At 41.1% G+C, this 20,909-nt stretch overlaps 1 protein-coding gene across 8 annotated transcripts in view; it reads left to right on the forward strand.

The window, feature by feature from the left end:
* TULP4 (TUB like protein 4) overlaps positions 1-20,909 on the forward strand; it is a 265,339-nt gene that overhangs the window by 221,528 nt on the left and 22,902 nt on the right. For all 8 annotated transcript variants that reach the window (XR_010599732.1, XR_010599733.1, XM_065588891.1 and 5 more), the window contains 3 exons: positions 14,804-15,028; positions 19,741-19,975; positions 20,457-20,601. Coding sequence is in view for 6 of the 8 variants with exons in the window: in XM_065588891.1 (XP_065444963.1) it covers positions 14,804-15,028; positions 19,741-19,975; positions 20,457-20,601 (605 nt within the window). In the remaining 2 variants the exon portion in view is untranslated. The remainder of the gene's footprint in view (positions 1-14,803; positions 15,029-19,740; positions 19,976-20,456; positions 20,602-20,909) is intronic.

Below are 20,909 nucleotides of genomic sequence, written 5' to 3' on the forward strand. Positions count from 1 at the left end.
AGGGGGGGTCGCACTCAGAAGCTTGCTATGTGAAAGGGGTCACCAGTACAAAAATTTGAGAGCCACTGTTTTAAAGGCTGCCCATAAACTTTAAACTAGTCAAAGGAATACTGTCTGTTCCTGTAAACCTAATTGTTTAACATTTCTTTCCCCCAACCCAAATCTGATCAAGCAAAGATAAGCCAAATTCCTTTCTTTAGTGGTTTTGTTTTTCAGTAATGCTTCTCTTGCATTTTAAAATAGAATAAAAATAGTGAAATGCCCTATTCATGCATTCTTTATTGGAGGAACATTTACAAACCTTTTGTATTTATTTGTTAAACCATCATCACCCTTTCTCCTGTATTAAGCAGAGACAGTGATAATAATAATGGGACTTACTCAAGACTCTCATTACAGTCTTGCTAAAACTGTTTATCAGGAATGCTGCAACCCAATTCTGTCACTTCAGAATTACTCATTGGATGTGTGGCAGGGTCTCCAGTATATCAGTTTACTATACCTGCTGTCATAAAGTCATCCTCCAACTGGATACAGTTGCTTCATAGCTTCCCAGTAGGGGAGGCTCCTACCACATCACTCCACAGTTGCCTCACTACAGACATTACAAAAATCTGTGAAGTTGTGATAATTCATTCTGCTTAATGGCTCAGATAATTTGCTTAGGTGCTGATCCTTTCTAGGGGCCTTAAAATTCCCTCTTACATGGCCCAGAGAGGACCATAGCAACGGGAATTGGGGCCTGGAGATCCTGATTGTGATCTCATTTACATGAGTGTAGATTGAGAGTAACTCCACTGTAGTGTATGGAGTTACACCAGTGTAAAATTGGGGCAAGTAAAGCAGAATCAGGCCAAAGTGAACTACCTGTATGGAGGGAGTGGAATCAGCATGGCATACTCTATGCTTATACTTCGCAATATTAGGTTTACAGCTGACCTTGATAAACAGACAGTTTTATAGTGTGATCACATTTTTCTCAATGCATCAGTTATTTAAATGTTAGTTCAGTAGGGTGCTCAGTTTAAAAGGTTCTAGTTTTGTGTGTAATTTTTTGTTGATTGTTACAGAATCTTTTATTCTCATATTGTTAGAATAGAAAAGGAGCTGTACAAATTCAGGAAGGTAGACATAGTATAAAATGAGTTGGAACTGAAAACTTTTTGGAAAGAATGAAGCTAAATATTTTTACCCCAGTTTTCTAGTTGGCTGTTGAAAAGCTATAGGTTGCATCTATAAATACTGGGTTTGCTCCTGCTCCTGTTAAAATCCGTGATAGAACTCGTACAGACCTTAATGGGAGCAAGATTAGGCTCAGAAGTTGGCTCTTCTTTTTCTGGTTAATTCATTAATCAAAATATAGCCATTTAGTACTGTGGTTCTCAAACTTGGACAACCTCCAATACCACATTGAGCAATATGGGAAAGACTCATATCTTGTGTTGGAAAAGACTCGTTCAGTTAAAACTGATGTATTTCAGCTGGATTGAGGTGTGAAAAGATGCTTTATTATGGAAACTTTGAGCTGAAATAACTAAGAAACAAACAGCAAACTGTCAGTTCTGCAGTTTGAAAAATCTTATATGTCCCCATCACTGTGGTATCAGCGTGTCTCTCAGTCACTCATGCATTTATCCTCACAACACGCCAGTAAATTAACTGAGGCAGAGAGGCTATGTGACTTGTCACACACGAAGCCTGGAGCAGAGCAAGGACTTGAATCCATGTTTTCTAAGGCTAGGTCTACACTACCCGCCTGAATCGGCGGGTAGAAATCGACCTCTCGGGGATCGATTTATCGCGTCCCGTTGGGACGCGACAATCGATCCCCGAATCGACGCTCTTACTCCACCAGCGGAGGTGGGAGTAAGCGCCGTCGACAGAAAGCCGCAGAAGTCGATTTTGCCGCCGTCCTCACAGCGGGGTAAGTCGGCTGCGTTACGTCGAATTCAGCTACGCTATTCACGTAGCTGAATTTGCGTATCTTAAATCGACTCCCCCCTGTAGTGTAGATGTACCCTAAGTCTCAGGCTAGTACCATAGCCACTGGGCCATCCCTCCTCTCTTTTTTTTTAAGAAAGAAAGAAAGAAAAAAGAGATCTAGGAGATGAACTTGTGTCTGTAAAACTTCAACCTTTCTTAAGTGAAGGAGAGAATTAGCAAGCAAAATGTTGTTTAGTTTCTTTTCAGTTGTACTTAAACATATCATCATTCATTAGTCAGACAGATTCTCCTTTATAACTAGGTGCTCATTGCTGGAAGATTTGAAATCCTGCGTACTTATCAATGCCAAAACCCATCTCATTGGTTCATGTCCGGCAGTGAGACTTCCTCCCCAGAATCTAATTTTCATGGATACTGTATTTCACAACTAGTGGAGCTTCCAGTCTCAGTAGGCAAGGTATTGGTTCAGACAGTGAGCAGGCCTTAGTGCACAGGATTTCTGAGCACATGGGAAATCAATAAGGAGCATATGACTTTCACTAAATTCAGATTGACTGAACTGTGTGAATGGGGTGAGAGGTTTGTATATTATATTTAGACTTGGCAGAATTTGATTTTTATTTTTTAATGATTTCAGTGGATACTATCTGTTTATTTTTAGCATTTTTGTCAATTTCAATTTTCACAGTTGTGGGAAATTATGAGGGGAAGGTCAGACATTATTTAATGATTGTAGAAGTTGATTCACCAAGTTAAAGCTTTAGAACGGTTAAATATAAATTGTCAACATCACATGTCAAAATATACAAAGTAAATACCCTTAAATCAAACTCCAAGAAGTTCTCAACCAGCATTTTTCTTTCTTTTTTTGTCTGCAGATTTAGAGTGTAATGGATGGAAATATTTTTTTTATCAGTTTGTGTGTGTGCAGTGAAATGGATGTTGACCAACATTTACCAATAAAAATCTAATCCTTCCAAGCCTAATTATACCGGTCCCCTGGCAGGGGGAAGAATGAGTCAAATAAGAAAAAGTAGCACAGGAAGCTAACTTAATTAGGAGTATCCAGTCCAGCACACTGCTGTAATATAAGCAAGGACATTCCCAGCTGGGATGCATGTAGCCACAGAGACATACTAGAGTCTCTATCCCCCTTTCTGTTTCTGAAACAATCTAGCTCATTGTTACCCAAGTTTTGAATCTGTGTTTGCACTCAGTGTGCTTCTTGTGTAAAACATCTCAATAATTGCCCTTCGGTGTACTGTGTTTAAAATTAGCATTGCTTAGCCCTAAAAGCCTTTTTATTTGTATAGAAATTAAACTTTTTCTGGTGTGTTTGTATTTGATCCTTGGGATTCATTCAGGTGTTTATATTTTCTAATGGGATCCTTATAAAATCTGCTGGCATTTTGTATGATAAAAATTAGGGCTGTCAATTAATCGCAGTTAACTCACACGATTAACTAAAAAAAATTAACTGCGATTAAAAAACTTAATCGTGATTAATCGCACTGTTAAACAATAGAATACCTATTTAAATGTATTAAATATTTTTGGATGTTTTTCTGTATTTTCAAATATATTGATTTCTATTACAACACAGAATACAAAGTGTACTGTGCTCACTTTTTATTATTTTTGATTACAAATATTTGCACTGTAAAAATGATAAAAGAAATAGTATTTTTCAATTCACCTCATACAAGTACTGTAATGCAATCTCTATTGTGAAAGTGTAACTTACAAATGTAGATTTTTTTTTGTTACATTTTTTTTTAGTGCAGTTATGTAAAACTTTAGAGCCTACAGGTCCACTCAGTCCTAATTCTTGTTCAGCCAATTGCTAAGACAAACAAGTTGGTTCACATTTATGGGAGATACTGCTGCCTGCTTCTTATTTACAATGTCACTTGAAAGTGAGAACAGTCATTCACATGGCACTTTTGTAGCCAGTGTTGCAAGGTATTTACATGCCAGATATGCTAAACATTCGTATACCCCCTCATGCTTCAGCCACCATTCTGGAGGACATGCTTCCATGCTGCTGATGATCGTTTAAAAAAAAAATAGTGTGTTAATTAAATTTGTGACTGATTTCCTGGGGGAGAATTGTATGTCCCCTGCTCTTATACACCCACATTCTGCATCGGTCCGCTCTGTTTTGGATTGTTATCGAGCAGAACCTGTCATCAACATGGATGCATGTCCCCTGGAATGGTGGTTGAAGTATGAAGGGACATATGAATCTTTAGCATCTGGCACGTAAATATCTTGTGACACTGGTTACAACAGTGCCATGCGAACGCCTGTTCTCACTTTCAAGTGACACTGTAAACAAAAAGCGGGCACCATTATCTCCGGCAAATGTAAACAAAATTGTTTGTTTGAGCGATTGGCTGAAGTAGGAGTTTTTTTGTACATAATTCAACATTTGTAAGTTCAACTTTCATGATAAAGAGATTGCACTACAGTGCTTGTATTAGGTGATTGAAATATACTATTTTTGTTTTTTTTACAGTGCAAATATTTGTATTAAAATAAATAGAAAGTGAGCACAGTACACTTTGTATTGTGTTGTAATTGAAATCCATATATTTGAAAATGTAGAAAACATCCAAAAATATTTAAATAAATGGTATTTATTATTGTTTAACAGTGCGATTAATCGTGCAATTAATTTTTTTAATCTCTTGACAGCCCTAATAAAAATGGAAATGAAAGTACCAGAATTTGTGGCTGCATTTCCCTGCTCCCAGCAAAAAACAAATGTCCACTCATGTTAAACACTCTATAGTAGATCTGCTTGCACATTCCTTATAAAGTGTAATAGAATGTATATAAAGTGGTATGGTTATAAACAGCATTTCCCCCCCTTTTTTTATTGGAACTGCCCTAAATAAATGGAATGCTTTATGAGAAGCAAGGACATCTCAGGCCAGCTACTTCACACCGCAGAATTTGGATAGAGCACTGTGGCAGGTTGATAATTGACTTGCTGCAGTAATCGATCCACATCTTCACAGTTCAGGGAGGAAGCGTGTGAGGGGCAGCTATTGAGAAATGCTATTCTGATCAATGCATTTAAAGGTCAGGCCACATCTGGCAGTTGGTTTTTTTTTTTTTTTTTTGTCTTGTCTGTAATAATGATTTTTTTTTTTTACTGTACCTCACTTTGAATCCCTATAGTCCTTCACCTTGTGTGAAGTGATGCTGGATGTTACATATGAAGAACGCTGTAGAATTGTCCTACTGCAGTGCTGTCCTGAAGAAAATGCCAGTAAAGCATTTCTGCAGTATCCATAAGCAAAAGACAAATCGATACCAGCATGAAGATTGGCTGATGGCATAGAAAATGTTGAGATAAAAAGATGTAATATCTGTGGGAGGAAACTGTGCTAAGCCATTTTATATGATAGAGGGAATACCTAGAGATAGCAACGGGAGCGGGTAAGCGCTGTGATTTGAATAGAATATAATGTACATATACATATTTGTGTGTGTGTGTACATACCTGCACATCTGTATATTTATAAACATCACATACACAAAAACTACATTGGAAAATGTAGTCAAGTCAAGCATGTAAAAGTTAGGAAACAACAAAATTAAAGTTGGGAAATTGAGACTGAAACTGCACCAGGCCACACAGTGAGTCAGTGGCAGACCCATGACTAGAACTCATGCCCTCCTAACTTCCCACCTTGTATTGCCCACGCCACCTTCCTGCCAGAGGTGCCACTCATGGCTTCAAAAGTCATGAATAATGTGTCCATCCTACTCATGTGTTGATAAAACCCCAGTGCTATACCACGCAATTGTGTATTTCTTCTCTCTCTATTATATACACATCTTACTCCTGGAGGAATTCTGCGCCACTGTGCAATGCAGAATTTGTGAAGAATTAATGTTCTGTGCAGAATTTCATGTTTCCCTTGTAGAATTGGTGCTGCAGAGCTGCTGGTCGCCCCTAAGGTCCACTGGACTCTGCAGAGCTCAGCTTGCAGAGTGCCCAGCCCGGTGGGAATGGAGGCTCTGCGTGCTCCAGCTGCCTGGCTTGAGCCTCATCTGGCTGGGGGATGGGGGAGCGCCTGGGAGACCTGGTTCTGGCAAAGGGTGTGGAAAGGCAGGGCCGCACCGCATCACCTGGCAGGACTGTAAAGAAGCTGGGGGGAGTAAAGGCTGTGGGATGAGGGGAATGCAGGTATCTGGGACGGGGTGGTGCCCCATGGCTGGAGTGAGGAGGGGTGCAGGTGTCTGGACTGGGGGGTGCCCTGCAGCTGGGCTCTGGGGGGGGAAAGGGACTGCAGGTATCTGGGCCAGGGGGGGACCCCACGGCTGGGCTATGGGGGAATGGGACTGTGGGTCTTTGAGGTCTGGGGGGCCCCACGCAGCCACCTCTAGCACCCCCAAACTAGAACTGGGTTGTTGTAGGGTTTTCTTTAACTCTGTACTCCTGGGGGGGATCTTTTTCCCCCCCATTGTCTGTATTGTTGACATACTTGTTGACAGGTATTTTGAAATAAATTACCAAAATAATAGAAATTGGAGTGATTACACTGCTCTACAGCCAAAATGCTTCTGAAATAAATGTGGTCAAACTTTACTAATTCTGGGTCACTGAGAATGAAAATTATGCTTAAAATTGTTGATTGGCTCTAGTTTTCAAGATATGCTATTGGGTCAGTATATACGACCCTTGACTTGGGAAAGGCGGAGGATAAGTGAGTTATAAAGGGAAGGGATCTCAATTTAAACCAGAAATAACTAAAATACATCTTTGATTGGATCTATGAATAAATCTATGACTGGGTTTGGACAGTACTTGCTTTTTAGGCAAAACAATGAATGATGCAAAATGAAGCTGGTATTGCATCATACATGATATGAATTGCATCATGTTATTCCTAGAAGTCATGGATGATGCAATCATAACGAAGCTTACATCACTCTGCTGAACAAATTGCTCTATATCAGCTCTAGAAATCATACAGTGTCGTGCTCTCTTATTTGTCAGTGTTTGATTTTGCAAAGGGACACATTTCTGTTTAGCCAAAGTGAGCGGAGATGCCTCGTACTTGTGTGAACAGTGCAGATAACTTCTGCTATGTTTGTGGTGAAGTGACTTTTGCATCACAAAAGCGCAGTATAACCACTATAGTTAAGAAAGCCTATCACCTTTATTTTGGCTGCAAAATTGGAGATCAGGACAAGAGGTGGGCCCCACACATATGCTGCAACACTTGTGCAACAAATCTTCGCCAGTGGTTGAACAGGAAAAGGAAATCTATGCCTTTTGCGGTGCCAATGATTTGGAGAGAGCCAACAGATCATACCAGCAATTGTTACTTCTGCATGGTGCCTCCAGTTGGGAAAGGTGTGTCAAAGAAGAAAAAGTGGACTGTGCATTATCCAGACATTCCATCAGCTATACGCCCAGTACCCCCCAGAGAAGGACTGCCGGTTCCTGATGCACCAGAATCATTCTCACTTGAGTCAGACGAGGAAGAGGATGAAACTTCTGGTCCTGAACCATCAATGTCACAGGACCCACATTTTCTCCCATCCTCCTCCTCTGAACCACACCTCATAACACAAGGTGAACTGAATGACCTTGTCAGGGATTTGGAACTACCCAAGAGTAAGGCAGAGCTGTTGGGCTCCAGACTACAGCAGTGGAATCTCCGGGCAGGTGATGTTAGGGTTTCCATGTTCCGTGACCATCAAAAGGATCTTGTCCCATTCTTCTTCATGGAAGGTGATCTTGTAGCCTGCAACAACATCGATGGTGTGATGGCAGCCCTCAACGTCGTTCATGGTCCAGATGAATGGAAACTGTTCATTGATTCATTGAAGACAAGTCTTAAAGCTGTTTTACTGCATAATGGCAATGTTTTGCCATCAATTCCAGTTGGTCATGCAGTCCATATGAAGGAAACCTATGACAACATGAAACAACTTTTGAGGTGCATAAACTATGACCAACATCAGTGGCAGCTTTGTGGCGATTTGTTGCTCTCTTGCTTGGTCTGCAGACTGGATACACAAAGTACTGCTGTTTTCTCTGCGAATGGGATAGTCGTGCAAGAGATTCCCACTACATCAAGAAAGCTTGGCCACTCCGACAGTCATTGGAGCCTGGGAGGAAAAGTGTTCAGCATCCACCACTTGTTGAATCAAGGAAGATTTTGTTACCACCCTTCCACATCAAGGCCATTGACAAAACACAAGCAGCTTTCAAGTACCTCCGTGGAAAATTTCCAAGGTTAAGTGAAGCTAAGATAAAAGAAGGTGTCTTTGTTGGTCCTCAGATTTGTGAACTTCTTCGAGATGATGCATTTGACCATGCACTGCGTGGCAAGGAAAAAACGGCATGGAAAGCCTTCCGGTTAGTGGCAATAAATTTTCTTGGAAACAACAAGGCAGACAACTACAGGTTGTTGGTGGAAAACCTCCTCAAAGCATACAAAAGCCTTGGTTACAACATGTCACTAAAAATACATTTTTTGCACTCTCATCTAGATTTTTTTCCACCGAACTGCGGAGCAGTGAGCGACGAGCACGGCGAGCGATTTCACCAGGACATTGCAACAATGGAGAAACGCTATCAGGGCAAATGGAGCCCGTCAATGCTTGCAGACTATTGCTGGACAGTGACAAGAGATGCTCCATTTAATGAATACAAGAGACAAGCCAAGAAGCGCCGAGTAGACACTGAATGGGACTAAACTATGTACATAATAGTTTTTTGCCCTTTGTTTCATAATAAATTTTATTTATATAACCCTTTTGCTGATTTTTAAAGTGTTACATAAACAGGACAGGTGAAATATTATCATGTAAAGCAACCATAAACACATGAAAAGACCTAGGTTTACAATTTATGATTAAAACTCTACTATCTACACAATATACATAGACATAAAATATAAAAACTTAAATATCTTAGAAACAGTAGCCAATCAGTTGTTTTAATTGTCATATTTGAATTCAGCACATCAAAATACATAATAAATAGCACATTTTATCTCTGAAGCAGACGACTTCTCAAAAATTGTAGACCAGTGTTATTTGTCAAAATAACACAATATAAAATATGCAGAATTTTAAAATATGGTGCATAGAATTTAAAATTTTTTGGTGCAGAGTTTTTAATGTTTTTATGCAGAATTCCCCCAGGAGTAACATGTTGATTCATCCAGCATGTAGAAAGACGTGTAGTTAGACCAGCTGTACTGCCAGGGGAAGCTGTACCCACAGTGGGATTCATCCCTTGGAGAAAATAGGGGCACTTCTGCCCCTGTCCTCTCCAGGGCTCCACAGCATGAATCAGCACATCCCCATGTGCCCTGGCCTCGCCCTTTCCCTGTCCAGTCCTCCCTATTTTATGAGCTGCATTGGCCAGTTCTGAGTTCCCAACCCTGCTGCACCCTCCTGGTTTACAAGACCCAGGCTCTAACCCCTGACCTACGGAGCCAGGTCCCAGGTGCCCTCAACACAGGGTGGAGGTTGGTTCTGGCTGATGAGCAACCGATGAATGACCAAAAGGGACTACAAGGGAGATTCTTGCTGGTAGTGACCCAAGGCTAGATTCTGCCATGGGATAATACTTAGTCCTACTATGAGTGCAGGGGACTGGACTAGATGACCTCTCGAGGTCCCTTCCAGTCTCATGATTTTATGTAGAATCTACTGTCAATGGGTTTCCTACTTTTAAAAAAGTACCTACAATTAAACATAATTTAGAACAGACAAAATCTCCAAAGTGTGTGTTTATGCTGTTGTTGATGATACTTCAGGGATTTCTCAGTTCTTTTAAGTGTGTTGCCCAATCTTTAGATTATGTATTAATTATATTGATTACTTAAGAATCCCCAGTTATCACTTTGAGGGTTGACAGGTTCTTGTCTCAAGATCAGGCCCAGTATTATTTCAATTATTATATAGTTGGGAACCCCGATGTGCACAGTTGCAACTCACACTATAGGAACTCTTATATTTACAAATATAGTTTATTAATACATTTAGCACAGTCACAAACAGCCCAACTTAGTAAGATAGATGGAGATACTACAGAATGTACATCTGCCCATCCATATAATCACACCATCTCCTGTAGAACAACCTGAAATGTAAGCCATCATCTTCCTCATCACCATCCCCTTCCCCCTCATCACCAGTGGCCATCATCCCGGCACCTCCCAAGGACTATATCTCCTTCTCTTACTGCCTCTAGGCTGCTATGCCACTTTTATAATATGTTGGCTGATACCTCTATGTTTGATGCATATTCAGTAAGGGATTTTTCCCCTTTTCCTTATTTGTATTTCCTCACCTTACTAATGTTGGAGTGTCTTTTTCCTATTGATTAGTATATCAATGATCTAAACTTATTATTATATACGTCAGTTCATTACCATGGCCCTTTTGTGGTTAGATATCACATTTGTTATTTCTGTCCTAACCGGTTATTTTGATTCTTCCCAAGTTGTGGTGTACCTGTTAAGTTTAAAAGGGTATGAATTTAGGAAAGCCCCTGTGCCAACCTGCTCAGTGCATCCTTTAGCTATTGCTCCGAGCCTGTATTGGTGGGTCCTGTGCTTCCAGGCGGATTTAGTGGCCTCAGAAGCTCACTGAGGCCCTTGTTATCATAGAGTGTCAGGGTTGGAAGGGACCTCAGGAGGTCATCTAGTCCAACCCCCTGCTCAAAGCAGGACCAATCCCCAGACAGATTTTTACCCCAGTTCCCTAAATGGCCCCCTCAAGGATTGAACTCACAACCTTGGGTTTAGCAGGCCAATGCTCAAACCACTGAGCTATCCCTCCCCCCTGGACCTCCCTTTCTCAGTACAGCAGCAAAGGTCACAGCTTATTGAGCTACGTTCATCACAGGCCAGTATGGGAAGTGGGAAGGTGGAATACCCACAGTCTCTGCTGCTCCTTAGAGCTCAGTAGGCACATTGTGGACCAAAGTCTGCTTCCCCTCTCAAGGGGATCTCTGTAGAGCATGGGGGGAAGAGGGGAACCCTGGACCACCCTCTACTAGTTTGAGCTCATTTTGTGCCTTTGCTTTTCTAATCTTGCCCCTGCATTCCTGTGTTGTTTGCCTATATTCATCCTTTGTAATTTGTCCTAGTTTCCATTTTTTATATGACTCCTTTTTATTTTTTAGATCATGCAAGATCTCGTGGTTAAGCCAAGCTGGTCTTTTGCCACATTTTCTATCTTTCCTACCCAGCAGAATAGCTTGCTTTTGGGCCCTTAATAGTGTCCCTTTGATATACTGCCAACTCTCCTCAGTTGTTTTTCCCTCAGTCTTGTTTCCCATGGGACTTTACCTATCAGCTCTCTGAGCTTACCAAAATTTGCCTTCCTGAAATCCATTGACTCTATTATGCTGTACTCCCTTCTACCCTTCCTTAGAATTGTGAACTCTATGATTTCATGATCATTTTCACCCAAGTTGCCTTCCACTTTCAAATTCTCAATGAGTTCCTCCCTGTGTCTTAAAATCAAATCTAGAACAGCTTCCCCCTCAACCTTCTGGGTTGAAGCCAGGGAAGATAATGGAGCAAGTAATTAAGGAAATCATCTGCAAACACTTGGAAGGTGGTAAGGTGATAGGGAACAGCCAGCATGGATTTGTGAAGAACAAATCATGTCATACCAATCTGATAGCTTTCTTTGATAGGATAACGAGTCTTGTGGATAAGGGAGAAGCGGTGGATGTGGTACACCTAGACTTTAGTAAGGCATTTGATAAGGTCACATGATATTCTTATCGATAAACTAGGCAAATACAACACAGTTAATTGAGGTCAGGTGCCGGCATTAGTCTAACGACCTTAACTGGTTAAATTGGCATCAGGTGTCTCGAGTGGCCTGGAGTAGCTTTTGTTTGGCTATCCAGGAACAGGGACCTGTTCGTTCCGAGCAGATATACCTGCCTTCCACTACTCTTATATCCTTCTGGGCTGAGTCTGTCACACTATCTATGGCAAAGGTTGCAGCCATAAATGGAACTTATGCTTTAGCTCATCATCCTCTATCTAGGTGAAAGGTCCCAAACATATGCATGCTAACTTTGCCCTAGCTCAACATACAGGATGTAGCCTGTAGGTCTCTTGCGCTGCAGCCAAAATATACTCTAATATAAATCTCTAAACCTATTCTAATAAAACAAATAATCAATCCCAAGCAGACTAGTCTTAAATGTATCCCATGTACCTGTTATGTACGTCAGTTCGTTTCCAGGACACTTCTGTGGATGAATCATGTACCCGTGGTCAGAGCATTCCCATAAACTCGATTTTCACCTCCCCAAATACTTGGGGTTTTTCGTTGGGCCGTTTATCTATGCAAAGTTCATAGGCCTCAAGCCTTATGCTAACTTGCTGAAGCTAATGTCTTACAGGATACAGGCCAATGGGAATAGAATGCAAAGCAGTGAATATAATAAAGGCAAGCTAGCCCACTGGCTTACAAGTGCCATTGTCCACTACAAAGTGCCTTTAGTGGTCATTATGAAAATAGTCATGTTCCCCTGTTGCAGTTTCCCATTTGCATAGCAGTCAGCCTGAAGGTTGATACCTCTGCAGGAGTGTGTGTGTGGTGTCTGGATGTACTTCATCGTAATCCTCCCATCTTAAAACCAATATTTTCCTTTAAATTTAAAACCAGGGTGAGATGGCACAGCAGGGAAAATCCTCTCTTTTAGAAAGTTGCTTCATCCTCCCCTTTATCTTGACGGTAAGCATTGAGGTGATGTGAAGCAGCTGCACTTGTTGTCTGTCATTCACCTAAAATCATCTTGCCCCAGTTTCTCCTTTTTAAACATTCTGAAGTTGTAACTCAAGGAAAAGTCTTTCTTCTAGGCTAGATTAATATTTTCTTCTTAGCAGATCTAACCCAGATATCTACACTATGAAATCTTTCAGATGGAGACTTCATGTTCCTGATTACTAATTCTCTGTTGCTGCTTGCCTTCTGCATGCTCAATTCTTGTTCAGTGTGTTTTGGCTAGAAGTTGAAGATATTTTTAAGTGACCACTTTAAAGTATACCTAGCCTTTCAGTAAATTCTGTTCATTCTTTACCTAAAGAACACTTCTAACCTAGACATTTCTGGGATTAGGACCTAGTCCATCAAGACCAGGATTGTGCCCAGCAGTGGCCCAGGAGCTGGTGCTTCAGAGAAAGGGATAACCCTCTACAATGCACTCACTATAGTCTCTTGTGCAATGTTATTTCCAAAGAAAACAATTTCTTTCTCACCCCTGTTGTTTGTTTGTATTGTGTGAGCACCTACAGGCCCCAATCCGGAATCAAGACTCCATGGTGCTAAGTGCACAGTGCTTCGAAATGGGAGTAGATCAAAGCAAACTGGGGAACTTTTAGCGCACGGCAGCAGATCCATACGGATGCTTAGTGCACAGCAGGCTAGCACAGGGTAGATTTACACCCCATCTTGCTGCCAACTAAATGTTAGTGTAAACAAGCCCTAAGAGGAGAGAGGAGAGGTCGGTACAGCAAACATGGCGAGAGCACAGATAAGTGAGTTGATTATGAGAAGCACAGGAAGCAGTTGTCCCAATACACCTGCCTGGCAGGCATGTAAACTAGAGTGTTTTGGAGGCATTGGGATAGAGGTGACTTGCAAGGAGGATAGAGTGTAGTGGCTTTGCAGATGTTTCTGGGGAGCCCCTTCATTGCATAAGGAGCAGTGTGGGAGAAAGCTCAAAGGGGTGTGTAGGAAAATTTGACAAATGGGGATCAGTTTACACCCTGAAGCACGAGGTTATCCTTAGTACAGATAACTATAAAAGCTGGTGGTTATAAAAGTATACGGTCTATTTATTTTTTAATCCAGCTACATGAATTAATTTCACAGCCAGATGATATACTATCTGAAAACTGGTTCCTTTTATTTGTTCTACATTTCCCCATGTGAGCCTTTCATGTCCTTGTGTTGAGGAAGTGCAAAGGATGGCCTGATCTGGTTTTTGCTGTACCTTTCAGGGGCTTACCTTCTTCAATCCAGTCTTCTCTAACTCTTTATTCTTGTGTTTTATTGATATGAATTTGGACAGTTAGCACCACAAACAAATGGGTGAGTAAAGGGCAATAAGTGCAGTTTGTTTATGATAGTGCTTTAGATTTTATTTTCATCTGGAAATGTATCCTGGGGAGGCAGCATGGGGTAATGACTTCAGTTTGGGGTAATGACTTCAGTTTGGGGTAATGACTTCAGTTTGGGCAGGAATTCCTGTGTGCTAATCACAGCTGTGCCACTGATTCACTGAGTGCCCTTAGGTGAGTTGCTTAACTTCTCAGTGTCTGTTTTCCAAGCTGAAAATGTGAGTTATACCACTTACCAGGTAACTCTGGGTGTTGTGAAGTTTGATTAAATCTTTGTAAAAGTCTTACAAGGTAGTCTGGTAGCACACAGGGTGCTGAACAGGGAATCCAAAGACCTGAGTCCTGTTCCTGTTTCAGCTATTGATGCAGTGAGTGATTCTGAAGGAGTGACTTACCACTTGGGGCCTCACCTTCCTCATCTGTGAAATGGGGTGAAGAATGCTTTACCCACTTGTGTAAAGAGCTTTGCAGATTATGGCTGAATAATGCTATATAAATGCGAAGTATTGTTACCGAAAATAAATGCTCAATGTTACTGTATACAAGCCCCCTTTGAGGGCAGTAACATAATGCACAGTTATGTTTATTTTAACTTGTTTTTGAAGGCCTTTGCTAATGCTGCTGGTGCTAGATTAAACTGGCACTACAGAACATATGTCTTGCTGCACAGGTGTCTGGGAGAAAATGCCTCTTGTGTTAAATTGTGCAATCTTCCTTTCTCACAGCGTCCCATAATCTCCATTTGCTGGGGCCACAGGGACTCACGCCTGCTCATGGCTTCCGGCCCTGCACTCTATGTTGTCAGAGTAGAGCACAGGGTCTCCAGCCTGCAGCTCCTATGCCAGCAGACCATCGCTAGCTCTCTGCGGGATGACAAGGATATCAGCAAACTGACTCTGCCTCCTCGGCTCTGCTCATACCTCACCACTGCCTTTATACCAACAATCAAGGTAAAAGGAATCACAGCCTTTTCTTTTTCTTCTTTACCCAACACTTCCCAAGAGATAATGGCAAACCTTTAATTGACTTCTGTGAGGCCAGGATTTCACCCAGTGATTCTCAGTTAGAAAAGAGGAAGATAAAATGAGGGAAACTACTAATGGATCAAAAGCTTTTATACATATCAAAACCAGAAATTAAGGCTAAGAATGCTTCAGAGATGGCCTGTAAAGGAAAAGCCTGTGGTTAACTAGCTATCTCTCTCAGAAAAACTCAGAAGAACCTTATTCTGGTGGCAACTTTGATCCTCACTGTATTGTCTCTTGGTAGACATGGGTATTTTGGGCTGCATGTGAGGAGGCCTCATGTCACAGAATAGTGAGGTAACAGTCTCCTCTCTATGTAGCTCTATGCATTCCTGGGTATTCTGCTCAGTTCTGCTCACAAGTGTAATTGAGAGCACAATTAGAAGATAAGGGGGTTGAGCAAATGGCCCTGCGATTAGAACTTGGTAAGCAATTCTGTTGATGATACACAAGAAGGGAAACTATTTAGATCATTTTCTCTTATCTGTTTTGGCTCAGCGAGGCTAGCAGGAGTGAATGGCAGTAAAAACTTGTCTTCATCATTCATTTCAACAGATGTGATTCTGGATTTACACAGGGAATGGGTCTGCTATGTAAGGAGGTGCCATTTTGTAAATAGTCACTTTCCAGAGTAGAGTCAGACTGTGAAATTATTTAATTTCACCCATATTCACAATGATTTTTCACCCCAACTATAACAGAGTCTCACTCTGTGAGTCTCATGCTACTGGTAGATAACAGCTACTTGAACAGCTCAAAGGTCTGAGTGATTGGATCATTTACCATTCTAATGGCTGGTAACACCGATTCTTCAGTTCTTCTCTTCCCACGGATAGAACTGCAAGCTCCTCTTAAGGGCTGCTGTTCAGTGCTTCAATTTTCACATATTTTCTAGTTTAAGCAGCTTGATGCTTTAAAGTTGCTGCTTTGTTCTTGTGCCTTTCAGTTCCTCCAGCTAAGTGCTCATTTTTATACTTTCCTGTTTAAAAGAACTAAATTCTTTGATTAGTAGCTGGAAGTCAGGGCTTTGGCATGCTAAGCCTCTGTCATGTACTTCTTTTATTGATGTGTGTCCAGTCTGTTTAGAGAGTATATTTTGGTTTGGGTCACTTTCCCCCCCTTTTTAAAGAATGTACCAGATTGCATCAAATGCAGTGTACTAGTACTTAAAAAAAAGATTAATACAAAGGGGATGGATTCCCCAAGACTCCGTACAAAGGCTTTATCCACCCCACTCTAAGGGCTTGGCTATACTTGCGAGTTACAATGCAATAAGGGAGCTCTGGGCGCACTAGCTCACTACCCGTCCACTCTGGCAAGGCACGTAGAGCGCTCTGACTCCGTGGCTACAGCTGCTGGTACTCCACCTCGGCGAGAGGAATAACGTTTGCTGCGCCTTGGCTACAACGCCCAGGCTTCAGTGTGAACGAGGTGTTGCATTACTGCGCTCTGATCAACCTCCGGAAATGTCCCATAATCCCCTTAAGTCAAGTGGCCACTCTTGTCATTGTTTTGAACTCCTGTAGGAATGTGGAAATGCCTTTTCAAAGCTCCGTTTCTGACAGCCGGCTTGCAAGCCATTACTGTGGAATGCTGTGTGAGAGAGAGAGAGAGAGGCGGGGGGGAGGGGGGGAAGGTCTGCTGCTGTCTGAACTTACAAGACAGCTTGCTGATATGTTCTCAGCCGCCCCAAAAACCCACTCTCTTCCCCCCCATACATACACACAACACACTCCCTGTCACACTTCACCCCACCCCTCCCATTTTAAAAGCACATTGCAGTCACTTGCAGTCACTTGCATGCTGGGATAGCTGCCCATAATGCACCACTCCCAATGCCACTGCAAGTGCCACAAATGTGGCCACGCCAGCGCACTTGAAGCTGTCAGTGTGGACAGACTGCAGTGCTTTCCCTACTGCGCTCTACGAAGGCGGGTTTAACTCAAAGTGCTCTACATCTGTAAGTATAGCCATGCCCTTAAAAACTCTGTATTTTGTGGACTGCTGAAATTATATGGCTGAGGTCACTTGTACCTGCCAGACTATATTTTAGGATTAGAAAATATGGCTTATAGTGACAGATTCAAGGCGCTCAACCTATTTAGCATAACAAAGAACAGGTTATGGGGTGACTTGATTATAGTATCAACATGGGGAACAAATATTTAATAATTCTCTTTTCGATCTAGCAGAGAAAGGTATAAGACAATCAAGTGGCTGGAAGTGGACAAATTCAGATTGGAAATAAGGTGTATTTTTTTAATAGTGAGAGTAATTAACCATTGGAACAATTTACCAATTGTTGTGGTGGATTCTCCATCACTGGTCATTTTTAAATCAAGTCGGGATATTTTTCTAAAAGATCTGCTCTAGGAATTATTTTGGGGAAGTTCTATGGACTCTTACACAGGAGATCAGACTAGATCAGTGGTTCTCAAACTGGGGTTCGCGAAACGTTACAGGGGGTTCTCGGGAAAAAATTCCCTAATGGCGAATAGAGCTGTCCCTAGGCCCCCCCGGCAGCACGTGGCCAGCAGCCTGGAGCCCCTGAACTTCCAAGAGCTAAGCAGATCAAAGCAAGCATATCTATCAGACTGAGGAGATTTAAACTTCAAGACTCCTTATAAGAAATGGAAATGGAGGTGGATATTTTTTGCTTTTTTAAAATGAAATAAGCGGCTACTATTGTTTTTAAACAAGTTTAAAAGAACAAGTTTAAGCTTTGTTGTAACGTGCATTGTTTGCCTGGACTGCTCAAAACCTGAATGCTTGTGTAGGAGGAACTCTGTGAGTTGGCTTCTTAAATACCTTCATGCTGTTTCACATCTGATACTCCTTGATGAAACATAGGTGCCTTGTTTTATAACAGGCTTATTCAAAGTGATACAAGCTATGAAAGTAAGATCTTGGAAGAGTGTGGCCGTTTTCATAATGTAATAAAAATACTGTAATGATAAATAATAATTAATAATCAATAGTGTGTAATAAGCATGTCATAACAACAAATTTTATATTTCCAAGATCACTGCTTTTATTATTTATACTCAGGTAAAGGAGAAAATCCCTGGAAATACTCATTTTTAGGAGGGGGTTCGCAAGACTTGACATTTTAGTGAAAGGGGTTCACAGGTTGTTAAAGTTTGGGAACCACTGGACTAGATGATCACAATGGTCCCTTCTAGCCTTGCAATCAGTGAATCTTTCCTCTTTCCCCTAGGCTGTCTCTTAGCTCCCAGTCCTGCAAACATGCATGTGAATAGTCCCAAAATGGACTAAAAACTTATTTTAGTCACTAAAGTAAGCATTAAGAGGCTACTCATGCGCAGAGTTCTCACATGTACCAGTCTTTGCATGATTCGGGCCTTAGGTAGTATATTTTGTGTGTTCAGGTGCATCTTATCTCTTTCTTGTTCCTGTTTAATTATATTGGGTCAAATTCATCTTCTGTTTATACCAGTGGTAGGCAACCTCACACTGCCTGGGTCATGGCCACTGCTCCAGGGGGCTTTGCATTTTAATTTTAAATGAAGTTTCTTAAACATTTTAAAAACCTTATTTACTTTACATACAACAATAGTTTAGTTATATATTATAGACTTATAGAAAGAGACCTTCTAAAAATGTTAAAATGTATTACTGGCATGTGAAACCTTAAATTAGAGTGAATAAATGAAAACTCGGCACACCACTTCTGAAAGGTTGCCGACCCCTGGTTTATACCAATGATATAGAGTAATTACATTGTAGACAATGGAGTTAGTCCAGCACTGTTTAAAACGAGAGCAAACCATGCCTATAATATAATGCAGTGTTGTTACACTGTGAATCATGCTTGTTTATGAAAAACCATTTGTGTACTGCTAATTAGGTAATTGGTGTGCACAGAAATCCCAGAAATATCCCAGTGCAGGGTTCTATTATAACTGGTACCTTTGCAGAAGACTTACTGTACGTGTAATTCTTTGCTCTCAGAAGGTATGTAGTATATAATAGACCTCTACTAACCTGGTACCTGCCTTTCTCTCAGAGTTAAGGATCCTTATTTTATGTCCTGCTCAGTTTTTTTCTTTATATTCATTTTGAAACAAACTGAGGAGTGTTGATTTTATGTTATTAGCAGTATTTGTTTTACTGTAATGTCCAAAAGCCGCATTGTGCAAGGCACTGTACAAATACAGAGATAGTCCTTGCCCATAGAGTTTACAATCTAAATAGACAAGCCAGACAAAGGAAGGATTATTAGCCCCATTTTACAAATGGAAAACTGATCTGCAGAAAGACTGAGGCCTCAGTTCAACAGAGCTCTTAAATCACTTGCCTAAGGTCACATAAGTAGTCTTGGAAGAGCTGGGAATTAAACTCAGATTTCCTAGATCCCAGTCCAGTGTCATCTTAATCACAAGACAATCCTTCCTCTTAAACTGTAGCTAACTTTTATAGTCTGTGTACAATAACCGATTGAATCAGCAGGCACGTGAGTCCTGGTGGTGGGTGATTCGATAGCTCAGACATTAATCTATGCTAATTCTGAGCTATCCCAGGCCATATTCACTGGGTAGGGATGGTATTATATAACAACCTAACTCCAGAGAAAAAGAATGACATAAGTTTCTCTTTCCTCCCTCCATTCAATTTAGCCTCCTATCCCAGACCCCAACAATATGAGAGATTTTGTCAGCTATCCAACAGCTGGCAATGAAAGGCTTCACTGCACGATGAAGCGGACAGAAGATGATCCGGAGGTCGGAGGTCCATGCTACACGCTGTACTTGGAATACCTAGGGGGACTGGTACCTATCCTAAAAGGGCGCCGAATCAGCAAACTGCGGCCAGAATTTGTCATCATGGATCCTAAAACCGATGGAAAAGCAGGTATCATATTTTTATAAGTGGATTGTTTATATTTGTAAAAATGCTTATTGAGAAAGGGTTTAGACTGAAAGTCAGAGATTGAAGTCCTCTTTGTCCACATAACTAGTATAGCAAGAAGCAATTGCAATGCTGTTTTTTGTCATGTGAAAATGTCTCCACTGTGGCCTAGAATCAAGCCACCAAACTCATATCATGTTGGCTTTTGGTTTATAAAATATAACTTCTTGCAGATTGGTTGGTGAGGAGTGGATCACTAATTAACAATAAATATTTTTCAATCAATGTCTGGGAGTCTCCTGATACAATTGAACACTATTCCTCTGAATTCAGACCATTGGAAATTTTGAGTTTATACTTGGCAGCAAACACTCCCTGCTAGACTTCTATCTTAGCTATTGGTTTTTCCCCCGATGACTGACAGTTGTAATTGAGATCAGGTTTCTAAAACAGTTCTTACATTTTTGGGGGCCTGTCTTGATAGATGAAATCTATGGAAACAGCTTGATTTCCACTGTGATTGACAGCTGCAACTGCTCAGATTCCAGTGATATTGAACTGAGCGATGACTGGGCTGCGAAGAAATCTCCCAAAATCACTCGAGCTAGCAAATCACCCAAACTCCCCAGGTAATGGTTTCTTGGGCATTTTTTCTTCTTTTCTGTGGGTCTGTTTTTTTGTTTTTTTGTGTTTTTTTGTTGTTGTTGTTGTTGTTGTTTTTTTTAATCTTGTCATGACACAACCTAAATTAAAGCAAAGGAGGATGTTCTAATGCCTTTCATAAGAAAGAATTTGCCTGTGGAAATTACAGCTTTTCAGGGGCTTTTTTTTTTTTCTCTGAGGAAGAACAATTCAGACCTTCTCTGTGGTAAGCTGTAATAATAATAATAGGCAAACTCCACTGCCTTGGTCTGCCTCTCACAAATAGCTAATCAGA

This window comes from Chrysemys picta, chromosome 3 (genome assembly GCF_011386835.1).
Source record: "Chrysemys picta bellii isolate R12L10 chromosome 3, ASM1138683v2, whole genome shotgun sequence".
NCBI classification, from domain to species: Eukaryota; Metazoa; Chordata; order Testudines; family Emydidae; genus Chrysemys; species Chrysemys picta.